General features: G+C 40.0%; 1 protein-coding gene across 6 annotated transcripts in view; it reads left to right on the forward strand.

Annotated features, from left to right (window-relative positions):
- Positions 1-5,591: 5,591 nt before the first annotated feature.
- GOLM1 (golgi membrane protein 1) overlaps positions 5,592-25,612 on the forward strand; it is a 33,978-nt gene continuing 13,957 nt past the window's right edge. For 2 of the 6 annotated variants that reach the window (XM_038124052.1, XM_038124055.1), the window contains exons 1-6: positions 7,791-7,806; positions 8,353-8,529; positions 11,862-12,035; positions 14,593-14,772; positions 23,687-23,741; positions 24,694-24,796. In XM_038124052.1, coding sequence (XP_037979980.1) covers positions 8,503-8,529; positions 11,862-12,035; positions 14,593-14,772; positions 23,687-23,741; positions 24,694-24,796 — 539 coding nt within the window. In that variant the 5' untranslated portion in view covers positions 7,791-7,806; positions 8,353-8,502. Of the gene's footprint in view, positions 5,731-5,772; positions 6,064-7,790; positions 7,807-8,352; positions 8,530-11,861; positions 12,036-14,592; positions 14,773-23,686; positions 23,742-24,693; positions 24,797-25,612 lie in introns of those variants that run through there. The other 4 variants (XM_038124050.1, XM_038124051.1, XM_038124053.1 and 1 more) reach the window with 4 other exon arrangements.

Below are 25,612 nucleotides of genomic sequence, written 5' to 3' on the forward strand. Positions count from 1 at the left end.
AAGGTTGTAGCAAATGCTTGCAAATTTGGCATCCTTCATTGAATATGCAACTGATATCACAGAAGTCTGTCCATCAATATAAGAAACTAGAGAAAATAATATGCTCCATTCCTCTTCCTGGCTTACACATATGGAAGCCAAAAGAGCTTGAAGATAAGGGTCTTACTCTTTTATTTATCATTTTTGAAGAGAAAAGGATGATTTAATTCTGACTCCATAGGCATCCAAGGTGAACCACCAAGAGTGAATACAGCCATTGCCTGCAGGTAATACTTTTCCCAAGAAAATGGCATCAACCAATACGGAAGATTAACATCAATCAATAAACCTCCTAAAGCAACATCTAGAAGCATCTCATGAATGAAAAGCCTGTTTCCTGGAATAGGACAAGTTAGCTGCCAAAATACCAAAGACACAAAGAAGAAAAACAAGAAAAAGAAGAAAAATAAGCCAATCAGTGAAGCTGACAGGTCATCTGGTAAAGATCCAGCTCTCAAGTCAACATGTTCTTTTCTAAGGTGGCATTTTATTGCTCTTACAGTAGATGTTGATTTTGTCCTAGCAAGACCAGCCTGCCTAACTGTAATTCCTACAGCTGGTCTGGATTTTTCATGAAGCTCTTTGTTCGCATATCAGAGCACATTCGGCATTTTCTCTGAATGAGGTTGTGCAATTAAGCAAGAGAACTGACACTTTGAGGCAACTTCTGCAGTCCTGAAGAAGCCAGAAAAATATTGCCATTTGCATAAGTTAAGCCCAGGGGCACCATTCAGAATTGCTCAAGAGAAGTAACACAGAATTTGTGACAGGAAAAGAAAACTCCTTATCATTGTCTGTGCTTCAACAATGCATGACTGCAGTAAGATTCCATTTGACAGCTTTTTATTCAGCCTGCACGCATTTTACTTCAAGATTTTTTGGATATATATTTTCAAGGCCAAATAACATCACTAAGGTGTACATCCTGAAAAATGCAGGCCATAATTTGACATCCAGTAGGTGGCTGGCCTATAAGGTTTTTTGGATGATAGGTCAGACCCTGAATATGCACAGAAGTCACCACACACTTACTAAAAATAGGTACGCACACATGTTGTGCAGAAGAAGAAAAATCCCACATACTGCTTTTTGTCTGCTATTGAGAAAGTTATTGCAGATGTGATCTTTCAGATCCTGTAATATGCTCAGTATCTCTGAAGAATGTAACATGGATTTCAGATGTCCACCTCTGAAAGTAGGAGACAGGAGGCAGAGGTTGTTTCAGCTGTTTTCTTCAGCATCTCAGCCCTTTTTGTTTTTGGCATTTAGCTCTGACTTAGTGAAATTTGAAAAAAAAACCCAAAACAACAAAAAATCTCCAGTGTCATTCTTTCATGATAATTCAAAGCCAGGATCCTCAAACTCTACAAAGCATGATATTGCATAGATAAAGCAGGTCAAGAGTAGACAAAGATGTCTGGCAATTTAAGTTAATGGTATGTAGAAAAAAGAGAATGTTAAACATTGAACTCCATTTTGCACTGTGGGAAGTTAGACTCCTGTTTCTTGGGATCTTTAGAAGTAATAGTGTAGTAAAACACTTGACCTTACTCTCACCAGCACATGACTTGTAAATCCATGTCTCTCGGGCTGTTGAGAGTCCACTCTGGCTAGCCATGGACCCCAGCCCACATGGTCTTACATGGATGAAAGTTAAATACAAGAAGCGCTCTTCTCCATGTGGGGACGAGGGTCCTCTGTTTATTGACTTGAGAGGGGCACCTCAGACTCTGGTGACCTCCAGGTAGGAAAGAGGATGTCCCCTTCTTGTGGCGGGGGGGAAACCGGGACACTTTTATACCTGAGGGAATGGGGGCAGGGGGAAGAGGATTGCAGCCAATGGGATACTGTGGGGCAGAGGGGTGGATGAGGGAGAGGCCATGTGATGGGAGAAGAGAATAACAAACCACGTGATATAGTGCCATACAGCGACTACTGTCTTTCTTGAATAACTTGAATTTTTGTTCCTCTGCGCTATCTGAAAATGATTTTCTGAAATTAATTTTTACATGGGTGTCCAGAGGGTAATCTTACCACTGAAGAAGACAGAAGCAGAGGCATAGTGCAAATCAATATCTGGCTGGTGCCATCAAGAAGGCTTTGGCTTTTTTAGCAATGGATTGAACTTCAATGACTGTAGCCTGTTAGGGAGAGATGGGATATGCTTGTCTAAAAACGTAGAGAAAATCTTTGGCAGCAGACTGGTCAGTATGGTGAGATGAGCTTTGCCTTGAATGGCTTATAGGGTCCAAAGTGGCAATGTTTATGCCTTTGCTTCTTCCTGGAGAGTGGGCCATGCCAACCAGTGCTACTTTAGCCTCCTCTCAAATGAGAATCATAGGGCTATACATGTCAAGGGTGTGTATTGTTACGGGAAATCCTATTACACCTCTTCTAGGGATCCTAGGTGCTAGATTACCTTCCTGATGTGCCTGTATACAAGTGCAGAGAGCATGGGGAATAAACAAGAACTAGAAATCTCTAGGCATGTGTGGCAGCAGCTCTCTGGCCACAGAAGGCAACGTACAACTTTCCCAGGCATTGTCCTGGGAAAGGCTGTGAAAAGATCAGAGAAAAGAATGAGAAACAATTCTTATTTTCACCTGCTGCACCTGTTGTTGTGAACATGTGGAATGCGTTATGGAGATTTGTTTACCAAAGGGTGGTTTCTTAATTGGCCAATGGTGATGGTGTTTAGATTGAATGACCAGTTGGGTCCACCTGTATTGTGACTGTCTGCAAGGGTGATGGGTTTCTTAAAAGGGTTGTATAATAAAGTGATTGATCAGCCTTCTGAGAATCATGGAGTCAATGCTAACTATTACCCAGCTGGGGGCCTGTGGTGACAGGCATGTGCTGATGTAGGGCCATTATGTCATTGCATTTATGGTGCAGATACAGTGGGATAGCTCGTGTGACTGGAATGTTGCTTGGATGCCTGTGTATTTTTTAGAAGGGAGAGGTCAGCAAGATGAGGTGGTGGAGTTGTTCTTTGTGTGAGAGAGAAACTGGAACATATTTAGCTTGACTCAGGGACATACAAACTATTTGAGAGCTTAAGGATAAGATTTAAGTGATAGGTTAAAATGGATGACAAGTATTACCAGCAGCAAAATGAAGATTGGGAAAATGGGGGGCCACTGCTGAATCAGATGGATGTCCTGGTGATGGAAGACACAGAGAAGGCAGAATTACTGAATGCCTTCTTTGTCTCAGTCTTTACTGGTGAGGCCAGCCCTGAGGAGTCCCAGACCTCAGAGGCAAGAGAGGAAGACTTTGCCCTGGTCACACAGGGTTGGGTTAGAGATCAGCTAGAGAGACTTAACATGCAAAAATCCATGGGCTCTGATGGGATGCACTCATGGGTGCCCAGGAGTTGGCAGATGTTGATAAGCCAACCTCCATTATCTGTGCAAAAGCATGGAGAACAGCAGAGGCACCCAATGACTGGAGCAAAGTCAACATTATTACCATCTCCAAAAAGGGCAGGAAGGAGGACCTGGGAAGACATGTCCTGTCAGCCTCACCTCCATATCTGAAAAGGGAATGGAACAGCCCATTCTGGAGGTCCTGCCCAGGCATGTAGAGGACAATAAGGTCATTGGGAGTAGTCACCATACCTTAAAGGCAGATGTCAAGAGGATGGTGCCAGACTCTTTTCAGTGGTGCCCAGAGACAGGAGAAGAAGTAATGGCCATAAACTAAAACACAAGAAGTTCCACCTTAACATGAGAATTACTTTTACATCGAGTATGGCAGAGCACTGGAACAGGCTGCCCAGGGATGTCATGGATTCTCCCTCTCTGGAGACACACAAAACCCATTTGGATGAGTTCCTTTGTAACTTGCTCTAGGTGATTCTGTCTTGTGCAGAGTTTGGGTTGAATTGGATGATATCCAGAGCTCTCATGATTCTGTGGTTTTGTGAACTGTTTCAATAATTATATTCTATAGTAGTTTTGAGGGGAAAAAAAAGGAGAAAAAAAAAACAGCAGCATGTTATTAAATAAAATATAGTTCAAGGTAATCTACTTTTTCCACAAACTCTTGAGAGTTGCCCCTTTTCTTTCAGATATAAATTACTTAGGAGATACACCTCCAGAAGACTTCTGCAAATTGCTTTACTTCTAGATTTTTCAGGCACAGTAGTATATTGCTTCTAGTACTGGTCCCAAGAGATGATGCTAAGATCTATAATTTTTCTTCAGGGTAACATATGTAGATGTGCCCTTGTGTTTTGGTTAGTTCTTTGTTAAAATGCACAGCTATTTATTTTTTAAGATAATGATAACTTTTTTATTAATATTGCAGATCCCACTAGGAAATCAGTTAATTCCCTAACTAGTGGGATGTGATCCATTGTGTACTTTTAAGAAAATTTTCCAGTTCTGGTCTAGACAAAGCTATTCTATGAGTTGTTTTAAAAAATAAATATATAATAACAAATACATGTTCTGTCCCATGAAAAAGTTAAAGTGCAGGTGTTACACTGATCAACTTTTAAACAGTCTTCAAAGATGGGAAGAAAACCTCATATTTGGCGTTATGTTTTGACATGTAGAAGGTCACTTTTGTTCAGTTTGTGGTCCTTGTTCAGGTAGAAATACACACACACACACATATATATATATATGTGCATGTGTGTGTGTGTGTAAAGAAATTATTTTGCTTTTTTCAGCACCTACAATTGCTGCTTCACTAGATTTTTCTATACTGCTTTGATTCTATTTTTAAAACTACCACTTGCAAAAGCTAAAATGCAGAAACAACACGCAGATTGGGTTGAAAAAGTTAGGGCTGTTCAGCCTGCAAAAACGAAGATTGTGTGGATGTCATAACAGCCTTCCAGTATCTGAAGGAGACCTACAGGGAAGCTGGAGAGGGACTCTTCATTAGGAACTGCATTGATGTAACAAAGAGGAATGGCTTCAAAATGAAAGAGGGGAAATTCAGAAAGGAAATCCTTACAAATCATAAAATTATGAAAGAAATTACTTACTGTGAGAGTGGTGAGGCACTGGAACAGGTCGCCCAAAAAAGTTGTAGATGCCCCACCCCTGTCAGTGTTCAAGGCTGGTTTGGAGCCTGGCTTCGCACAGCCTGGCCTAGTGGAAGATGTTCTAGGCCCATGGTCTAGAACTAGATCGTTTAAGGCTCCTTCCAAACAAAACAATTCTATGATTCTATCTAGATGGTGGAAATTCCAGCTGAGATAATGACAACCATAGAACAAACAGGTTGAATGACTTTTCTTCTTTTAAAATATAGAAAATACCGGCATCATCCATTTAGCAGTCAAAAATAGGTACTGAAACAGCCTTCCTGAGTTTTCTCTTCCTCCGTCTCTGATTTCGGACATTCAGCTTCGCCTACGTGCCGCTCTCCAGAAACTGAAGCGCCTGTGGTCAAGACAGGAAATCTGCAACTCAGCAGCAGCGCTGGTGAAGGAACGGCTCAGCCGGAGCCGCTAGGGTGCAGGGTGGCCCAGGGTGGTGCCGAGGGCGCTTCTCGGCCGGAGACGCCAGCGGGTCGGTGAGGGCAGGGTGGCGAGGGGTGGGATCTTCCCTGCGCCCCGCCCTGCCCGCCTCCTGCCACCGCCTCCTCTTTTCCGCGGGCGGCGGGCGCTACGAGGGGCGACGCACCGGCCCTCGCCCTTCTGCTCGGCGTGCCCGCAGCCGGCGGCACGGTGAGGTGAGGCCGCCGGGCGGGGCGCGAGGGTCGCCGGGCCGCGGCTCTGCCGGCTGTGCCCCACCGGGCTCGGCTCGGCTGGCGGCGGTGGGGGACGAGCGGCGGCCCCGGCCCGGGGCGTGCGCGGCGGGCGGCAGCCGGCCGTGAGGGCGGGGAGGGGCGGCCCCGCGCGGGCTCCGTCCCGAGGGCACTCCTCGCTCGCTGAGTACCGGGCCGGCGTGCCAGGGCTTAACTCGCGTGCTTGCCGGACAGCGTTAGCGTTTTCTTGTTTCTTCAGCCAGCCTTCCCTCTTAAGGATCTTGAGCCGGAAACGTTCTTTGAATATTCGCAGCGGAGGTAGAAATAATAATATTAGAAATCAATGCAGGTGTGAGATATCTCCTCCCGGCTACCTTCCCCGGGAAGGGTCGGACTGGCTGGCCTCCCCTGGTTTGTCGCAGCTTGGGTGGTGACCTGAGATTGTTGACCATCCTCCTCTTCCTTCCGAGCTAGCTCTGCGGCAGCTTGATCTCTCCCTCCCTCAGTTATCCCTCCCCGCGGGCAGAGCTGCGGAGGCCATACCCCAGCTCGGGGGACTGTTGGCTTTTCAAAAGTTCGTGCTTCCAGAGGCCCTCCTGCCTCTACTTGGGAAAGTATTACACCTACCTCTTCAGAAATTTTGGTTCGGATGTTGGGTACGCTGTGAGCACTGTGTTTATTGCCTACACGCAGGAAGTTTGATTTGTTTTACTTCCCTGGATTCCCTTGTCAGCATGAAGATAGAAGAAGTTGATCAGGTTTTTAGAAAATCTTGCTCTTGAATTGACTTTTTTTGAATGGCCTTTCATCTTACATCTTAACAGCACTTTGCTTTTAAAGACCTATTTATATAGTTCACTCCTTGTGGGGGGGATCTGCATGTTTTGCAGTCAAACCATTTGTGTAGTTTTGTAATGGTGGAGAAGTGGTAGGAATTTACTGAGTTTTTCATCACATATCTAAACTTACTGTAACTCTGTTTCACAATCTTCATTTAAGATAAGTGGGTGTCCTGTTAATAGTGATCTTAAGAAGCTGATTCATATTGTATGGGGAAAATACCAGCAACAAAATATATGCATAAAAATAAGTGAGTGGTCTGACTAACTCTTGAGATAGTTCAGATGTATAAGTTTGCTTGTTTTATTTTGTTTTCATACACATTATTTTCAGTGGTAATACTGTTATCTAAAAGTACACCTGGGCAACATGTCCAGGTATTTTAGAACATTTTATCAAGTTATTTTTAGCTAGCCAACTTCCGTCGTTGGGATAGATACCTACTTTAAACCTCTAGCTTCTGTTTTGCCACATACGTGTTTTGGAATTCTCTTTAATCAGATAAAGGGTGTTTGGTTATTAGCTTCTCGTAAAGTAGTTATTTGAAAGATGAGAGACTTATTGAGCTGAAATATGATTAGTGAGCAAGTGGTAACAGTGACCCTGTCCTTGGACAGATAGTGCATTTTTAGGGTTTTCATAGTTTTCTGATCTGTTACTTCTATTTTAAAATGCATTAGAAAGGGAAGACCTGACACGTGAATTGACTGTCAAATAAATGGTTATTCCTGAGCAGGATGAGAGTGGAGTTGCTGAATGTGTTGTGGTGAAAATGCGCTTCCCTTCCTGTAAAGAGTGTAGCTTGATAATTTTGGTAAATAGTGACTCTGTGACATTTATCCAAAGTATAGAAGTTTAAATAGAGGCTGTTGCTGAATGTTTCAGAGTGGTTTTTTTCTCTTTTTTTCCCCTGCAGTTTGTAAATCCCTGTGAAAGGCATATACCAAGTTTGTGGTCAGCAGGCTTGAGTTCAGTGCACAAACTTTAGATCTCCAATGGCAAAACATTTTTTTGGCCTCTTTTTACTTGCAAATTTGAAAGGAAAAACCACCCTCAGACAGAGGATGCTGCAGAGGATGATAAGAAATCAATATGCTCTGTTTTGTGACAGTGTACAGTTCCTTGAGCCCTGTGTACAGTCTGTGCAACTTTGAAAGCATAAAGGTTGCTGCTGGCTACAGCTGGTTCTCACCATGGGGCTGTGAGTAGTGGTACTTGTAGGTAAGATCCTGCTGTGAGTAAGAACCAACTGGATTTATCTTTCAAAGATAATCACCACTGTATATTACCCATTTATAAAATGAAAACTGAAAGGTTTTGACTCATTTTTTTCTGCACTTCATTTCTGCCCACCCTAAAAATAGTCACCTTTCTACTTGGAAGACCTGGCACACAAATATTTGCACTATTTTAAGAATTACTTATTTTTCCAATTTCATTTAATTGTTTTTTAAAATAAAACTCAAGTTCTAGTACCTTTTAGTCTGATTTCGTTGTATCTGGGTATACCTAACTAAAGGTTAGGTCAATGGAAGAAGTTTTGATTAACTTGCTTGGTTAATACAGTATGCTTTAAATCAAGCAGTCAGGCATAGGAATTTCATGACAATATCTGAAAAAAAAAACCCAGTGATTTCTTCCAGAAGTTCTTGTCTAGTCTGGTTGGGATGGGATTGTGTGACCTCTATGCTGTGTGTTAGCCCTTAGGTCCTTGTTGGGACTTTTTATTTTTTCTTTTTTTTTGTCTCTTGTCTGTGGTTTTTGCAGGGGTTTTAGTAAGGCTTTGTCCTTACTCAGAGTTGCAAGTACTCAGACCTCCAAGAAGCTGTGCCTTCAATTTTCAGTGGCTGCTTCAGCCGTGGTCTGTCTTTAGATGCTGCTCTGGCTTAAGCTGGCTTTGTACCACACAGTGACTGGATGGTGGAGGAGGTGGTTGGTAGGCAGGTATGCTGATGTGGGATAAGGGAACATTTTCCTACACTGTTTACTATGTGTCTATTGAATCTGCTCAACGAGTCTTAAGGAAGTACACAGAGCTGAACCCTGTGAGCAGAGAGACTTGGCTTTCCCTCTGGCAGTCTGAAATGCATCATTTTGTTTTGTCTTTACGACTAGTGTGTGTATTGGTCTTGTGGCTTGGTTGGCAACGTTGTTGCTTATCTGTAGTGAAAAATTGCTGGATACCAGATAGCCTACTTCAGCTGAGTAGAGTAAAAAGAAAGAATTACTTACTTTGGGAAGTAAAAGTATGCTGTGTGTTAATTTGCTTGAATATCTCAGTCTAAAACATCTTCTCAATGAAGCACCACTAGGTTGGAAAAACAGAAGGATGAAATCTTCTGTTCAGAAGTCAGGAATTATACAAATATGCTTACTTTTGCATCTGCCTTGGACATTGTTGAATTTCATCTTCAGTAAAATTACTTTCTTACCCATAAAATCAGAAACTTATTTTAAATCCAACTCAAATAACTGTGCCAGACCAGATGTTTCCTGGAAAACAGCATGTGCAAACAGATTTTCATGTAAATGTGCTTATTGAGCTGATTTGCTTATCTCTCTTCCAAAATATGTGAGTATGTATATCCATAGCAGAAAGTTAAACACTTTTTATTTTTTAAACTAACGGGAGAGGGAATATTAATATTGCAACTGAGTAAAGTTTTGGGTCTGCAGTATGCCAACAGAAGAGCCTTCTGTGTCTTTCATGCCTTTCCTCTTCCTTTTGCTTTTCCTTCTGTTCAATATAAAAATATATTCCGAATTAATATAAATGATTTAAGGGTAAACAACACTGCTCTTTTCTAGAAAGAGCAATGTACTGAAGTCAAACATGCTTTAGTGAAATCAGCACTTATTTGGCTGTTTGTTTTTAACTGATGAAGACAGCAGAAAAGGTGCTGATGCTGCCAGATTTGTCTACTCCCTAGGTGTATTGGCATTTTTAGCATGGTTTTATGCCTGTGCTTTAAGCTGCATGGTGAACTAATCATTCTTTCTTTGAACAATATAGTTGTTTTACCTCTGAAAATTTTTGAGCTAAACAGCTAGTCCCATATATTTATCTAGTAGATAAATTACAGTGCTAACTGTTACTGCTGATAATATGAACTGTTTTCTCTCTTTCTGACAGCTATGAGGAAAATACCAGTTAGCTTATACAAGTCACACTTAGAATGAGTCACTGCATCTTGCAGTGCTCTTTGTAATTTTTCCATGTGTCAAGTGTGCATACTATTACAGCAAAGAATAAGATACAGATGACTTCATAATGGGTTCCGACAGACCTTTTTTGAAATACAGTACTGTATTCTGGTATGCAACAGTAAATAGATTGTTATTTGCTAAGATGGCAGTGCTAACTCCATCATGCCCTTTGTGCTCTCATTTTTGCTATTCTGGAGATCGGGGGTTCTTGGTTTTCAGGGATCGTGTGTAGGACATAGTGGCTCTGTTCTTCTCAGGTGCTTCTTTTAGGATGACGCAGTAGGATAATAGTCTCTGCAAGATGTATGTGTTTCTGCAATTCATTGCTTTCTATTGGAAATTTGTGCATGTCTCTGAGTGTGTTTTAATCTAGTGTGTGTTAATTTTTTGCATTACAAGAAAAAAAAATAAACAACATGGCTCCTTTCCTTGCCTTTGCTTCTTTGTGTTGACCTTACTTCATCTCTATGTGGCCCTCTGGGTGTCTGCTGGAGCTGTGCTGCATGTGTCCCTTTGCACCTTAGCTGAGGTTTCCTTTAGGCAAGAAACTCAAGTCTCAGGTGTTAGACTTCTTTAAATTGTTTTGTGGTGTGTGTGTTTATAAAGAGTCAACATTTTCAGGAAGCTGCATTTTACTCTTACATCGTCTGTATGTTCCACCCTCAAATACAAATTAGGAAGCTTTTCAAATGAACACATGGATTTGAAACCTTTGTGAATCTGGCAGTATTGTGCACTGTCTGCTGAGAAATGAGAAGATAGATTATATCTTGACTGCAGAGGGAATTTTGCAGAGAATGCATGTGGACACTGAGGTCTAGGTGAGCTGTTGAAGAACTTAAGTGCTGGACGTAGAGTAGAATTTGTATTTCTGGTACCTGTGAAGTGTTGGCATCACATTCTTCGCCTGTGTTTACAGTGTATGTTCACATGTAAATCCTTTGAGAGTTACTACCATTTATTAATTTTTAAAACATTGCCACCTGTGTGTTGCAACAGTAAGGAAGAGGTTGCTTTGCTTAAAAATGTGTACCTTGAGAGCTATACAAGATATGACTAGTAAATGTACCCATTTTAGATTTAACTAGTGTCTTGTGATGCATGTATGTTTGCTGTCTGCCTGGTCTTCGTGCTTATTTTTGCTGTCTTTTGTCTTCAGGAGTGCAGAAAGAAAAAATGTTAATCTCAGTTTACAAGGGAGCAGTCTTCTACAAACTGCAGCCAAGATTCCCTGGAGTTTGAGGATTCATGAAGGTGTCATTAGGCTTATTAAGACCAGATATCACCACACCATAAAATCAATGTAGCTTATTTCAAAAAGAATTGCAGCTACCGTTTGCCCCTGCCTATCTTTTAAGATGGTCTGTTTCACAGAAATAACAGAAATCTCAATAACAACCAGTAGTATTCCTGGTACTGCTAATTCGTTATTTATTTTCTGTAGGAGCAGGGAAAGCAGCTGAGGATCAAAATGGAGAACACGTAATGCAATGTAGCATTGAAATCAGTGGAGTGCCTGCTCATATTTATATTATTGTTATTTTTAGATTCTCCTTTAAATTATTTGGTTCAGTCTTATTTAAGTATTTATTTACAAGTTAGAAGTTGGAATAGTAGTGTCAGATAGAGTAAGCTGAAACTGTCCAATTTTAGAAAGCAGAGTATGAATTACTTGTCAAACAGCAAGACTAAATTAATTTTCTGAGTAAGTTAGGTAAAAAGCAATCTATTCTCTAGCCCAGAGTTGTCTGCGTAGATTTTTGGGTAGATGTATGATAAAAGAATGGCTGGTTCTGTTTATTGCAGATTTTCATTATATTGTTAGCAGTATTCAAGACATCCCCTCAAGAGCATGTGAAGCTTTATGTACAAGCTAATAGTGTGCAATGACCTTTCTTTGTCTTTCAGATGGAAATATCTAGACAGGTAAACACTAATACACTTACCTTCCTTGCTGGGTGTAAGCCTGTCAGCTGACAGCTGTTGCATTATGGCAAAGAAAGCTTTATTATATGTATAAAATAGCTGTAGTTGTGGATGCAGTATAATGTGCCCTTTTCAACTTGCAGGTTTCCATACTCGCTGTGATTCTTCAGATTTGTTCGTTCCTTGAAATGGTAGGACTAGGAAACAGCTGTCGCGGGATGAAGTCTCCACCACTCCTCATGGCTGCGCTCGTGGCGTGCATAATTGTTTTGGGTTTCAATTACTGGGTTGCAAGTTCTCGCAGCATGGATCTGCAGGTAATGTTCCTTTTGCTCTGCATGTCACTTTGTACTTCTGCAAGTAGTAAACATAGTTCACAAGAAGGATGATTCTCCTTCATGTGGCAAGTCAGGAACTTCAGCTTGTTGTAGGAACTTCCACAAATTTAACAGTCGTTTCTTATCGGTAGTGGGGGAATGGGATAAATGCCTGTTTGTACATGAGAGGAACCCAAAACTTGAACACACCTGCATGTGTGATACTTGTTACTTCTGCTCTCACAAAACATTCAGCTGTCTTGTGCTGTTTCACATTAAAGATGTGACAAATGCCATCCTCTTTTGTCCCATCACAACCTCCCAAGCACCCCCAACTTCCTTGCCATCGTAGCAGTACACAAAGCAGAAAAGACCATGGCATTTGCAAGCCCTGCTCAGCAATAACAAAAACGTCTTCATATTATCAACCCTGTGTTCATCACAAATCCAAAACAGAGCCCCATACCAGCCCCTGTGAAGAAAATCAACTTTATCCCAGTCAAAACTAGCACACTGATATTCCTAGGTTTGTCTTTGTACATGACCTATACATTGTATGCAAACTGTGCAAGGAAATCTGGGTTGTTCAGAAACAAAATCTAAATTTGTGTTCCTTGGTGATCTTTCTGAAGAAGGACATACATAATTACCTTGTCTGATGATAACTGTACTTTTCTGATGATAACTATATTTTTCTGATGATAACTATGTTTTTGTGGCTGTTGAGCTTAGGTTTTCTTTCTGGACCATTTCTTCTGACATAGGGTATGTGAGTCAAGTTTCTGGTTTGTGACAATCTCTGCAGGTTTTTTTTCCCCTATTTTCCGCGCTTCCTTCCACGCTTCCTTCCACGCTTCCTTCTGCGCTTCCTTCTGCGCTTCCTTCCTCTTCTCTTTCCTTACTGTTTTTAACAAGCTGACCTAAAAACTAACAACATATTGATTAAACATGGTTCATGAGAGCTCCTTCCTAGTTTATCCAGTGAATTTGCATGGTCTTTGTAACTGAACCAAATTTTAGTACTGAGTGGACAGCTGAAGGAATTAAACTCCTGTTTCACCTCAGAACAGGCACCATTCAAAAAGGCCACTTGTGTCTGGCAATGTGGTTGAGGGTATGTCTTACGACTTCTGAGACCCTCGTCATCCCTTGCTTTCCCTTCAGACAGTGGCCTCAGGACACTGGCTACCAGTGGGTAGTAACTGTATCAGTACTACTGAAGTATTGCTGCACAGCCATGAACCAGCTGATAGTGAGAAAAATATGTCACTATCCAGATTTATCTCAGTCTCAATAACCTAGAGACACAAAGTCCTCTGATGTACTGTACCATCTTACACATTTCTCCTAAAGTTAACCTCAAAATTACTTCACTTTGGCATGGTCACACACTCTGAATAAAATAAAAGCATAGCTGAACATGGATGGAGCTTCTAAAGCACTCTGTAGACCCATTTGTTTGTTGGCAAGACTTTGCAGCTGTTATGACTGAAATGGAAGGAGTGGTTTTTTCTTGCTATTCCAGCTAAACTGCAAGTAATTGTCCCTTTTTTTCCCTCTGGCTCCTCTCGCTTTTCTTTCTTTCTATGGCAGGGAAGAGGTTAGGTGGGACATGACATGCTACATACTGTGGTGTGAGAAGATTTGGTACATTTTCTTGGAGTCTTGGAACATGCACAGTTTTTATTATATCTAAATTTTAGTCCACCTGGAATCACCAGGTCTTTTTTCATTCTGTTGATATCCCCAGCCCCCTGCATGTTTTTGTATTCCTAGTTGCTGCTGAAGAACAATTTTAATCCAAAATGTTTAGAAACAATGTCCTGCAAAACTAAATTGGTACTTACAAAAAAGAAGGGTGGGGGGGGAGGAGGAAAGAATGTGAAAACATCAGACTTGATTCCTTAGCTTATATTTCTGTCTTTGTATGTCCAGGATGTGATGGTGTTGAATTTTCTTCTGACTGTAGCTGTTCTTTGAGCAGTCAAGAAGAATGATCATTTTCTGTTTATGAATGAATTAATTTTTCTCATATGTGTCTTTGTGTAATAGCCATATGTGAATTGTTCATGTAAAAGCTGGGCAGTGTTGTCCTCCCTCTACTCTTTTCTAGCTCTTCCAGGAAATCAGATTGGTTTGAGAGCTTATTTTTCACACTGAGTTAGTTTGGGGTCAACACTGAGAAATGTAGAGCTGTCAGAATTGTATGAGCTAAATTAAAAAAATTGTTTGGCCTTGTACTTCAGAAAGATTGTAATCTCTAATATTTATGTTTATGTTTTGGGGGTTTTTTTAAGCCTATAAGTGCTGAACTTTTAATTTTTCTCATCTTTAACAGAAATTTTACCGTCTTTACAAAATATGCACTCCTGTTAATTTACATAAAACTAGGGAGGTGTGTTTCTATGTGTATGACTAGTATCCCTGGCTGACACAGTGCTTTCATGATATCTGCATTGTTAGCACTGTAAAATTTGCTATTCCTTGAATATATTGGACAAGATTCTAGTAAGGGGGAAGCATTTCTGCTTGCTTTGGCTAATCTGCTCTTCCTCAGGGTCGAGTCATGGATCTGGAAGGCAAAGTCCGCAGGGCGGCAGCGGAGAGGGGTGCTGTGGAACAAAAAAAGAATGAATTCCAAGGGGAGCTGGAGAAGCAGCGACAGCAGATTGACAAAATCCAGTCCTTGCACAGCTTTCAGATGGAAAATGCCAACAGAGTACATCAGGAAGAGAAGGTAGGGCTTTTCCTAGCCACAGTTTTCTGTGAGACTGTGATTTACCAAGACACGCTCTGCAATGGGAAGTGGTGCTCACATGTTGCAGCTTACAGTCAATGTTGGTGTGGCAAAACATATTATATTGTATGATGTTGAGAAAATTTTAGCATTTTAGCATTTGTTGTAAAATTTTGAAATACTAGAAGCTGCAAGTAACAGCAGTTCTGAATAAAACTCTTATTGTCTCTATAAATCGTTACCATACCTAGATTGTCCTTTCACTTTCTTTCCTGTATAATAATGTTTTAAAAATTAAGAAGAGGAAGATGCACCAAGAGATATATTTCCAAATATATTTGTAAGCGTAAATGGTTGATGTTTATGTCTAAATGCATTACAAATTTTGTGGCATCTTGGCTTTCTGCCTCCAAAACTCAGTGGTATTGGGAAGATATGAGGTGAGACTTTCACAGCAGTGCTCCTGACAGTTCAACTTCACCAGGGGGATGATATTCCTTTGTGAAGAATGTGAACAAAGCTACTTAAATAGCAGTGTATATGATTCCTGCTGTGTAGTATTTTGCAGACTGGTTTGCTGTGTATTTTCCTTGTGTTGCTGATACCACTTTGATTGCATTTGTTAGTCAGTAATATCACTTTTCTCCCTATTAGCAGAAGTATGTAGTTGAGAGTTTTCAATTGCTTCTCCCATAGAGTCTCTTGGCTGAAGTTTATAGATCAGCTTTCCAGGACTATTACGTTCAGCAGGCTGAACAGTCACATATTGTGATGATGATAGGTACTCTTCAGATAGCAGGTTCACTGTTATTGAATGGTTTGCGCCTCAAAACGTTTCCTGAGAAAAATATCACCAGATTAATCTTTGAAGAACGTAGAGGAACAAAAATTGATTAAAGATAGAAGGTAGAATGTGTGCATCAATGTCATATATCATTAGTTTATTTTGAAATAATCTTTACCAAGTCTTAAAGGAAATAATAAACCAGTTCTTTTTACCTCTTTTGACACAAACATGTATCCTTGATAATTTCTCCCTTCTCTTTGTGTTCAGGTTTTGCATATATTTAAAAAAGATGAGGTATAGTTTGTCTATTTTTTCAATGTGTCTATTTTTTAAAAAGATATCTCAAAATATTCAGACAGGATTCAAGTGAGTAATCAAATCTTGTCACTTCTGCCTCCTGTTATTGGGTGTTGCTACTGAATGCTGTGGCATTTTCTTGCTTTCTGCTTCAGTCCTACAGGGAGTGAAAACACATGCATGAGTGGAAAAAATAAAATTCTATGGTAAGAAGAGGGAAAATGGAGTGTTATGCTTCCTTTTCAAATGCAGATATTGCCAGAGCAACTAAAAGGCACTGAAAAGGGCTGGCCAGAGTTTTCAGCACAGGTCATCAAGAGGGGCAGATGTTGAGAGATGGTGACAGGACCTCATCCAGGAGTTTTAAGGAAGTTTTGTGAATGAACTGTTGCTTCTGCCAAGCATGATGTGCTATCTATTCGCTTCAAATTTCTGGCATTAGATGAGTGGTAGATGGCAGCACACATTCCATTTTCCTTGTGGTGTTTTTGAGCCTAGCGGACATATAGGAACTGTTCATAAAATGTGGCATCCATGCCAGGAGAGGTACTGATAGGTATTTTACTGAACTAGAACTGGTGTTGGACATGGAGTGGAATGTGGTGTCTGGGGAAGAGTCAATGTGGCTTCTGGAAAAGAAAGTCTTTCTTAAGTATCTTGGAGTTTTCTCCTGAAGGAGTTGGTGATAAAGGCGAGGGAGACAAGTGAACACATTCACACCTGGAGTTGAAGCAGCTTGTGGCTGGGAGAGGGAAGGCAGGATTGTCCTGCATTCACTGATGTGCTTCAAATGCCATCATCAAGTTTTAGTTCAGGCTGAGCAGAAGGTAGTGCTCTTCATGCAATATGTTGTGAAGCTGCAAGTGCATGGCATCCATAATACCCAGTTACAGTGGGTCTGTGTAGGTTAATAAGCAACTGAATGACCTTGGACAAACACCTAACCCACTTGCAAGGTGTTTGTTCTGTCTCCAAGTGTTCCTCAGACAGGAAGCTGCTGCTTGGAAAATACTGTGCTTTATGGCTGCCTTGGAATTCATTTGGCATTTCAGTGTTAGAGGTGAGATGATAGGAAGGTGGATTTTGGGGCTAATGTAGTTGAAATTCCTGCCTCCTAAGTGCTTTTCCCTCTATCACCCTAAAATACAGTTGTTCAGTAATGGAATAGTGTATAAAGCTTACTTTGAAACCCCAGGCAGTGATACCCTGTGGAAGTGGTGCATTGGACTAATTTTCTGACTTCTGCATTCTGTGACTGGAGAAGAGCATCAGTCTCACTCAGGAGCCTGTAGTGGTAGGGTGAGCAGGTATGTGCCTGTGCACCATTTTGCATCAAATTCAAAATTTTCTTTTCTTGTGACACACAGACACATATCCTGCAGAGATGCTGTTTGTTTTCCAACTCTAGTTTAAGAGTAGGGAGAGCTGTTTTGCTGGAAAGCTGTGCATTTGTCAAAAGAAGACATCAGCCAAGTTGGTATGGATTCATCCACTGTAATTCAGGAATGCCTCTGATGCGGTGGCAGGGAAGAGAGGGAAAGCTTAATTCTCTTCACTAATCACCTTTATTGGAAGAAGCTGTCTAGGATCAGAGGTTATTCTACAGAGGGATATGGAATATAAGAAAAGACAGTTTCTGAGTGCTTTTTTGTTTGTGTGTATCTGTATCCATGTATAAATGTGTTTTGTATGTTCATATCTTGTGTATATAAGATACGAAGGTATATACAGGATATAAACATATATCCTTGTTTTTGGCTCCATGGATTGCAGTGAAATCTGGGATTCTGGGAGGTAAGTAATGAATTCACCCTTTCTGATAGTGGGAAGCTTGCTCCTTGAACTGAACTTTTACTCTGTGAGGATTAGTGGCTAGTATTTACCTAATCAGGAAGAATGAATGCAAATCCAAATCCTGAGACTCTCAACCCGTTTTACAAACTCTATAACTAACTAGAGATCTTTGAGTCATAAATAAGATTTTGCTTAGTTCTTGCTGTTCTTAAAGAAAACTTAAAATGCTTTCAGCAGTTCTGTAGGAATGATTGGTCCCTCTCAAACCTCCCACTTTTTGAGGAAGAAATTATGGTTCTTTTGGCTGCAGAAGAAACTCACATATGAAGCATACTTACACAAGTACTGGACTTCTAGCCAAGAGCAAGTCATAAGTAACATCTGAGACCCATTATAATTGCTGTTCTTCTCTGCTCACTGTGTCTTATTACTCTGCTGATAAAATACAGAATAATTACAGTACTGGTTTACTTTCATGCCAAACCAAAACACCAGTAAGGTGTTTTGCCCCGTTAAAGTCATTGTCTCTAGAAGTGCAGTAATCACTTCGAGTTAAGTCTGCCTTCTTTTGTAGTAAGAACTGTCCCTGTGCTTCTTGAAGGATGAGGGCATAGACGGTCAGTAGTCTGAGCCTGTTATAGTGTGTGGGCTCACCATTCACTGGGGCAATGTAGTTCTGGAAAATTACTGTTGTAATTATTTTCCTAGGTCTGAATTTGTATGAAACACTGCTGTCACCAGTCTATTTTTTAAAAAAAACTGTTGAATTTTTAAGGATTAGTGTAGATTTAGGAAATGGTTTCTGGAAGTCCGTACAGAGGTATGAATGAAGAGATCAAGAAGTCTTACATGAACACTCAATAACAACAGTTCAGGAATGCAAAAAGGCTGTTTCTAATCTGTATATTCTGTGTGGTTGTTATTCAGGACTTGTAGCTTCTGGGATGTACAGAGCCACAGAAGTCTCTTTTAAGAGCATAACAGGACAACGATGTCATGTTTAATATCTCTGAAGTGCATGAGTATGATTTTGCAGTTGGTAGTTTTCTTTGGATTTACATGAATCTTCTCCAATCCGAATCTTGTTTTACTGAGAGGGGCCAAGATTTGTGCATTCTATGTGAAGCATGTCACTGTCCTGTTGCTCAGTATCTTTTAACACTGGCCACAGCTGCTCTCTGGTCCCCTCCACCTGGGAAGGGGAATTACAGTAGTCTGTAGGAGAGAGTGGAAAGGTACCATTTCCTTTTCACTGAAGGCTATATATATTTTGGTTGTGGATTTTTTTTTCTGCCCAAAACAGTGTTGCATCTTCTAGTTTTGGAAAAGCTTTGAGGTAGGGAAGCACTCCCTCATGTCCCATATTTGCCGTAGCACAATATTACTAAATTCAGTATGCTTCCTCTTAATTGGTACAGCAGAAGTGTAAAAGACCACCTCTGTTCAAAATATATCTTCACATGGTGGGAAGAAAAAAAAAAAGGATGGTCTGAGGCTAGCTGAGGAAGAATTTAGAGAATATGTAGTTTGAAGCTAACGGTTGGAATGTTGCTACCTCTTCACAGCTAAATGAATGGACAGAAAGTCAGAAGGTGCATTAGATACACCTGTGGACATTTTATATTAATATTCTCATATCATGTTTTTGTTTTGCTTACATTGCCTACTCTTTGGGTTTTAGTTAAATGTAAAATGAGGGGAAGTGAGTAAAGTGAAAGTCTTGTAGTTTCAAGGGGCTTTTTTTCTCTGATCTACTTGCTGTTGCCCAGTACCTGTAATAGTAATTTTGTATTCATGTGTGTCAAATACCACCCTCTTGTGCTTAAATGTTAAGAAACTAACTTTGTGATTTTGGTGGTTTTGAAGGCAGAACTGGACCATGTCATGGTGTGCATGTCCTTGGGTCCTCTGTGACAAAACAGAACCTAGATTCCGTTTAGCACAGGCTGTGATACAAGGTTGAGTCTCAGACTTTTGGCAGAACCACTCTGTAGAAACAGAGGAGTTTTTTTGGGGGGGGGGTTGGGTTTTGTTGGGTGCATGGGTTGTTCCTTTGTTTGGTTGGGTGGTTTTTGTTTGGGGTTCTTTTGTTGATTGGGTGGGGTTTTTATGTTTATTGAGAAATAGTGCAGTTTCTGAATGGAATTCGTTTTATTGGGAAATAGGTTTCAATGAACAGTATCTCCTCCATTTTGAGCTTAAAATTTGTTGTAAGGCTTACTTAATTGATGTGCCTCCACTGAAGTATAAACACAATGATCAACCTTAAAGAGAAATATTTCCTTAAAAACCTTATTTATGAGTTTTTCCCCCACACACTAGTATGTAGTTGAGCTGTTAATCTCTTGGCCTGGAACCAAAAAGCCTTTTTTTGGTAAGTTCTCATGTTTTAACACCAGCTGGCAACTAAATATCATGCAGACACTTCCTCACTCTCCACATCTCCCTCTAGATTTTTGAAGAAAACTCTGTGTTGAGAAAATAACAATTTGATAACTGAGAGGAATAAAACCCAACTGAAACAAGACATACACAATCCAATTGCTCAGCACCTGCTGTATAGTGCTGCCCAGCTTGTCGCCCAGCAGCTGTCAATGCCTCCTGGCCAGCTCCCCCACTTTATGCCGCAGTGTTCTATGGTAAGGAGTGTCCCTTTGACTAGTTTGGGACACCTGTCAGAGCTTCCTCCTGGTTTCTTGTGCGCCTGCTGGCTGGCAGGGCATGGGAAACAGGCAAATCCTTGCCTTAGTGTAGGCACTACTGAGCAGTAACTAAAACATCAGTGTGTTACCAGCATTATTCTCATTCTAATGTCAGAGTAGTGTGGGGAGTCGTGGGAGCATGCAAGACAGAACCGCTCTTTCTCTTTGCTGGAAGGACTGAAATCGGTTTGAGTTAATAATGAAATAAGTGCCCTGCTTTTCCCTGATTAATTATAAATGTCTGTTTCTGCATGTATAAATCTTACCTTCCCATCTTGCTTTATTCACCGTTGTTTCTTACCAGTTGAGTTACTGATCCTGTGGCTTATCTTTGTCTCCTTTGTGCTGTATTTGTGTGCAGAGCCCCTTTTTTCTTAAGTTTTAGAGTTTATGCTTATCTAACTATTTGCTTTATTTTTTCTGTTGCAATTATGCTCTCATATACATACTCACTATGCTTTTACATCCACCACATACAGTCAGTGTTAGAAAGGACATATGTCAGTTCAGTGTGCCTGGGTTAGCTTGGTTCTTGATAGTAGCAAATGCTGGACAAGTTAACTGTAGTAATTCCTCCAAGGAATATGGGTGTGGAGAATACTGTTTGGCATTATTCAGATCAAATGCATTTACATAGTCCAAAGTATGTGCTCAAAACAAATACTTCAAATAATTTATCTCAAAGCTTCCTCATGCATATTTCTGCAATATGCTTTATTATTTTTCAACAGTAACTTTAGCTTTGTATCTCTTAAGTGGAGTAATACTTATGTAGACATGTTCTGTGGTGAATAATAAACAAGTCTTCAGCTGCTATCATTACAAAATTTGCTGTACAGCTGAAGCAATTTGTTTCCCACACTACTGGTGGAAGTGTGACTTTTGAGTTTTGATGTTTGAAGTGCTGCTGTCCGCAGCATTGTCTCCCAATGAGAAGATTTGGTTTTTTCCTCTTTGGTACTCATAAGGACTTCTGTGCAAACATGTTTACAAATAGAATATGCTGGTTCTATATTACAGATTTACTGTATCACAGAATATCGGATTTTGATGTGGTGATAGGGGGATTTTCCAAAAGCTGGACTTTTTGCTCCTGGGGATTATAGCCATTGTTTTGTGGGCTAAATTAAGTTTAAAATGTGAGTTTCTTTCTAGAAGTGAGTATTAGCATGTGTCTTCTGAGTACTTCCCAGCAGTTTTCATTTTTGAGCAGCATAAAATCCCAAAAGTAAGTAATGTTTGCTTAATTTACAGCCACAAGGTGAAAATTAGTTAACACTTGAATGATAGGAGGAAGAATGGAAGGCCTGATGTTATTGACTTAGTCTGATTGGAAGGTGGCAGTTGCAGTACCGTGCTGTAAATTATTAAACAGTATTTCCTGCTCAAGTTAAACAGCTAACTAGGATTTAACAGGTTTTTGCCTGGACTGTTGCCCACACATTCAAGGAGATAGGTGTGGCATTGCCAAAAGACAGTTTTATATGCAATCCATAAAGACCAAGGCAGACTTATTTTTTTCCCTGTTGTGATTCAAAGAGACTTTTTTTAATGTGGAAAGTAATTTTTCTTACTTCAGCTAATCACAGTTATTATTGTCCTAATGTTCAAAACATGTAACATTTGTATGTTTTATTGTCACATAAGTGATCCTGGCACTTAGGAGGTTGATTTTAAGGACCCCCACCCCCGATTTGCTCCCACTCTTCCCCCCTTTTCCCCCCAGTAAATAGTACCGAAACCAACAAAGACCCACAAAAGCCTGTAAGAACATAAAATTGTAAATTGCTCTATCATACTGATTTTTCTAGTCCACTGACAGTTTCTGGTAATGGCCAATGCTGTATTATCCTGAAGGTAATAATCCTGGAACAACCTGACTACATTGTCCACACAATAGCAAAACTTGGGATTTCTAGTGAAACATTAATTTCCTTTTCCCAATAAACCAGTGAAAACAAATTAATATCTTATTTACCTATCCTATGAGAAAGGAGAGGGATAGATGTTAAATGATCCTACATATAAGTCATTACTGGTTTTTGAGTTTCTTTTTGCTTGAGCATGAAATTTTTTTTTTGAGGTTTCACGGTGGTGTTCACAAAACAGCTGTACATATAGAATGATGTAGAAATATTTAGCAACAGCTGAATGACCACCTCTGTGAAGTGTGACTCTTTAATGGGTCATTCAAAGACAAATCTACTACTGTGCTGGGTGCTATTCCACTCAGATTTATTGAACGCTGCACTCACGTAGTCAGCTGGCCCTTATTACTGTAGCCTTGGGAAGAAAGGCACCAACAGTGCTGTCAGTGTTTCAGGGTGACTTGGGCAGACAGAGTGGATGCTGTTTCTTCTTTTTGGATGTTGACATACACCCACATCAATACTAGAGCAGAAATTTTGGGAAGCAGGGGAGTTGATTTTCTGGGACCATTGAAGAACCCTGGAGTTTCCCAGGATAAAGGTAATAGGGAAACTGACAATGAAGCCTGAGAAGTACCTTCCTAAGACTGGACTGGATTGTTTCTGAAGAGTCAGTGGATCTCTTTTTTGTATTCTTAAGAACTCTTCTGTATCAGACTTGTTAAATGTTGAATATGAATCTGAGTTATCCTAACATTTGGCTCACAGGAATAATTTCACTTAGCTGTGACTTGATTCAGTTTTCATGTGTTTTGGGGAATGTGTGTATATGAAATGGTAGATAGAGATTGATAAAAGAATAGACAAAACATCTTCCTATGTTGACTACCTCTTCAGAATGAGAGGGAGAATAAAGTGAAGAAGTGGAAGAAGGCCGCTCCAACATGAAAGAGTCGAGAAGATAGGTAGAAAAGGGATACAATGCAAGGGTTTCACACTGCTTTCAGGAGATGCTTTATGCTGAATGATTAATGCTTTCAGAACTCATCTTTGCGTGCCTGAATGCAGGTGTAGGTATTCCTGAGTGAGAGGGTGATTGATAGTGACCTGTGATGTTTTATTCTTCCTTCAAGAGATAAATACAGTAAGTCTGACTGTGACTCCAGTCATGAGATGAAATTAGAATAAAGTGACAAGCAGTTTTAGTATCTATAAATTCCTTTAAATTCTTCTTTTCAATTGTGCAGTGATATCTTCCCCTGAAAAATCTGGGTTAAAATGAATGATTGTTGTTTGTAGTAGGAGATCTCTAAAGCCGCTAAAAGGTTTTGTTCAACTGTGACACTGTCACAACGGTAACATGCAAAAAGTAGGTCTTGTTACAAGTGCTTTGTTAGGTGTTGTTTGTAATGGTAATACAGGTCCTTTGCAATTAAAACACTGGGGTTTTTTTCTGCTTCTTTCAGGCAATGCTGATGAGTAACATCACAGTAAATGATCGATTGATTCAGAGTCTACGAGGTATGTTGTGGTACCACTGTGACTCTCTCTTGTATTGATTTTTAGGCCCCCTGTTTTTAAGACTTGCATTTTTCTGTGGTCTTTTGAGAATGCTGCCTTTCTTCAAGTCATGGGGGTAGTACAGGAGGTGCTATGACTTAGATACTTCATCTTCATAGCTCCAGTCTTATCTGCCTCAATAGTAGGAGGATTTCTCCATGTAGTGCTTGATGTAGTACTCCTCACTCTTATGATATAATATGAATAGAACTAAGTTAATACATTTTTTCTTCATTTTACCTGGCAACATATTCTTGCATTCTTCACTGAGGTGTACGGTCGTGCATTTTGGCACCAGATGAATTCATAAATCCTATATTAAATTAAAAAATCAGTCTAATTAATTTCTATTCATCGTAGTGCTTCAAAATTGTTGTTAGCAATGTATTCTGGAGGTACTTGGGAATGAATCCTATAAAGAAGTAAGTAAGTTGTGGTGTTGTCTTCTGATGCCGTCTCACCGAGGAAGAAAACTCTAAATCATAGATGCCTCTGTTGCTAAGGAAAATGAGTATAAATTGCATATTATTCAGGGAAGCATTGCAAGCTTGTCTGTATATGACTCATAAATGTGAATGCTGTTTCATATTGTGTTGTGATTATGATTTCACAGACATAAAGATTTTCCACACTGCAACTTAGCAGGGTTTGCAAAGTCAGTTCTGTGTATTCCGTAAGAGGAAAAGTAGGTAAAAATATGTATTATACTGTTTTGCCAATATATTAAGCTGAAAGATTATTCTTACGAGATCCCATGCACCCTTGTTGAATAAATTCAACAATTATCTATGCATTTGTGTATGAAATGCAGTTTGCATGACAGATTAATTAATTTAGCATTGTTACTACAGATTTGTTTAGAATTTGTATGTATATGTGTATTTTATGTGTATTTTAATCCTGCTTTGACCAGAACACTTGAAAGAGTTACAGATGGAATATGGAAAGCTACAGCTGGATGTTTACTGGTTTCAGAAGAACCAGACTAACCTTCAGAGGAAGTTCTCATATGACCTGTAAGTATGTTCATTAGGAAAGATGACTTCCCAAGTCATAGGTGACTTGGTTATAACCTGGAGTACTCTTGTGTTAGCTATAGCTGTGTTGGTAAATACACATTTTTAAAGAGAAGGTAACATCTGACTCATCTAAAATTGCTCACAGTTGATCTTGGAGAAGAGCATTAACTTTCCAGTGTTTTTCATCTGTGTCCGGACACTTCTTGATGTTCCTTCTATTGCAAGAGGATAAAGGTAGCAATATTATCACTTCAGAATTTTGTGGGAAAATTGAAACATGAAGAGTTAAAACTGTGAAGAAGTTTGAATTAATATAGGGGAATACCTGATGAGAAGCTGTACCTTATTGAGCTGAAGGAGGTCTTGGGAATTTGTGGTACCATCAGACTCATGTGTCCTGCTTTACATGATATACCTACTCATGGCTTTTTCTTGAGATTTCCCACTGAATTTTAAAGCATGGATAACTGAATGAAAGTACTTATCAGTATGCTTACACTAAACACACATTTCCAGTGTTTCTAGGAATTTCTCCTCAGTTCTTTCTGCTCAGTAATATTCTTGTTTCTTCTACCTGCCTTCACAATCTGTAGTATCTTCCCCCTTGCACATAGATACATAAAAAGCAATAGAATTTGCTGTTCGCATGTTCTCATAATGATGTTCCATCAGGAATGTAATTGTTGTAGTGATAGGTATTTTTTCAGCAGCCAGGTTTTGTAGGAATTACAACTGAGAGTGGAACACAGCACTCAAAGAACTTGAATTCTGCAGGCTACACTTGAAGTAAATATTTTCTTATTTTTATTTTTC

The sequence above is a fragment of the Motacilla alba genome, chromosome Z (assembly GCF_015832195.1).
Source record: "Motacilla alba alba isolate MOTALB_02 chromosome Z, Motacilla_alba_V1.0_pri, whole genome shotgun sequence".
Taxonomy (NCBI): Eukaryota; Metazoa; Chordata; class Aves; order Passeriformes; family Motacillidae; genus Motacilla; species Motacilla alba.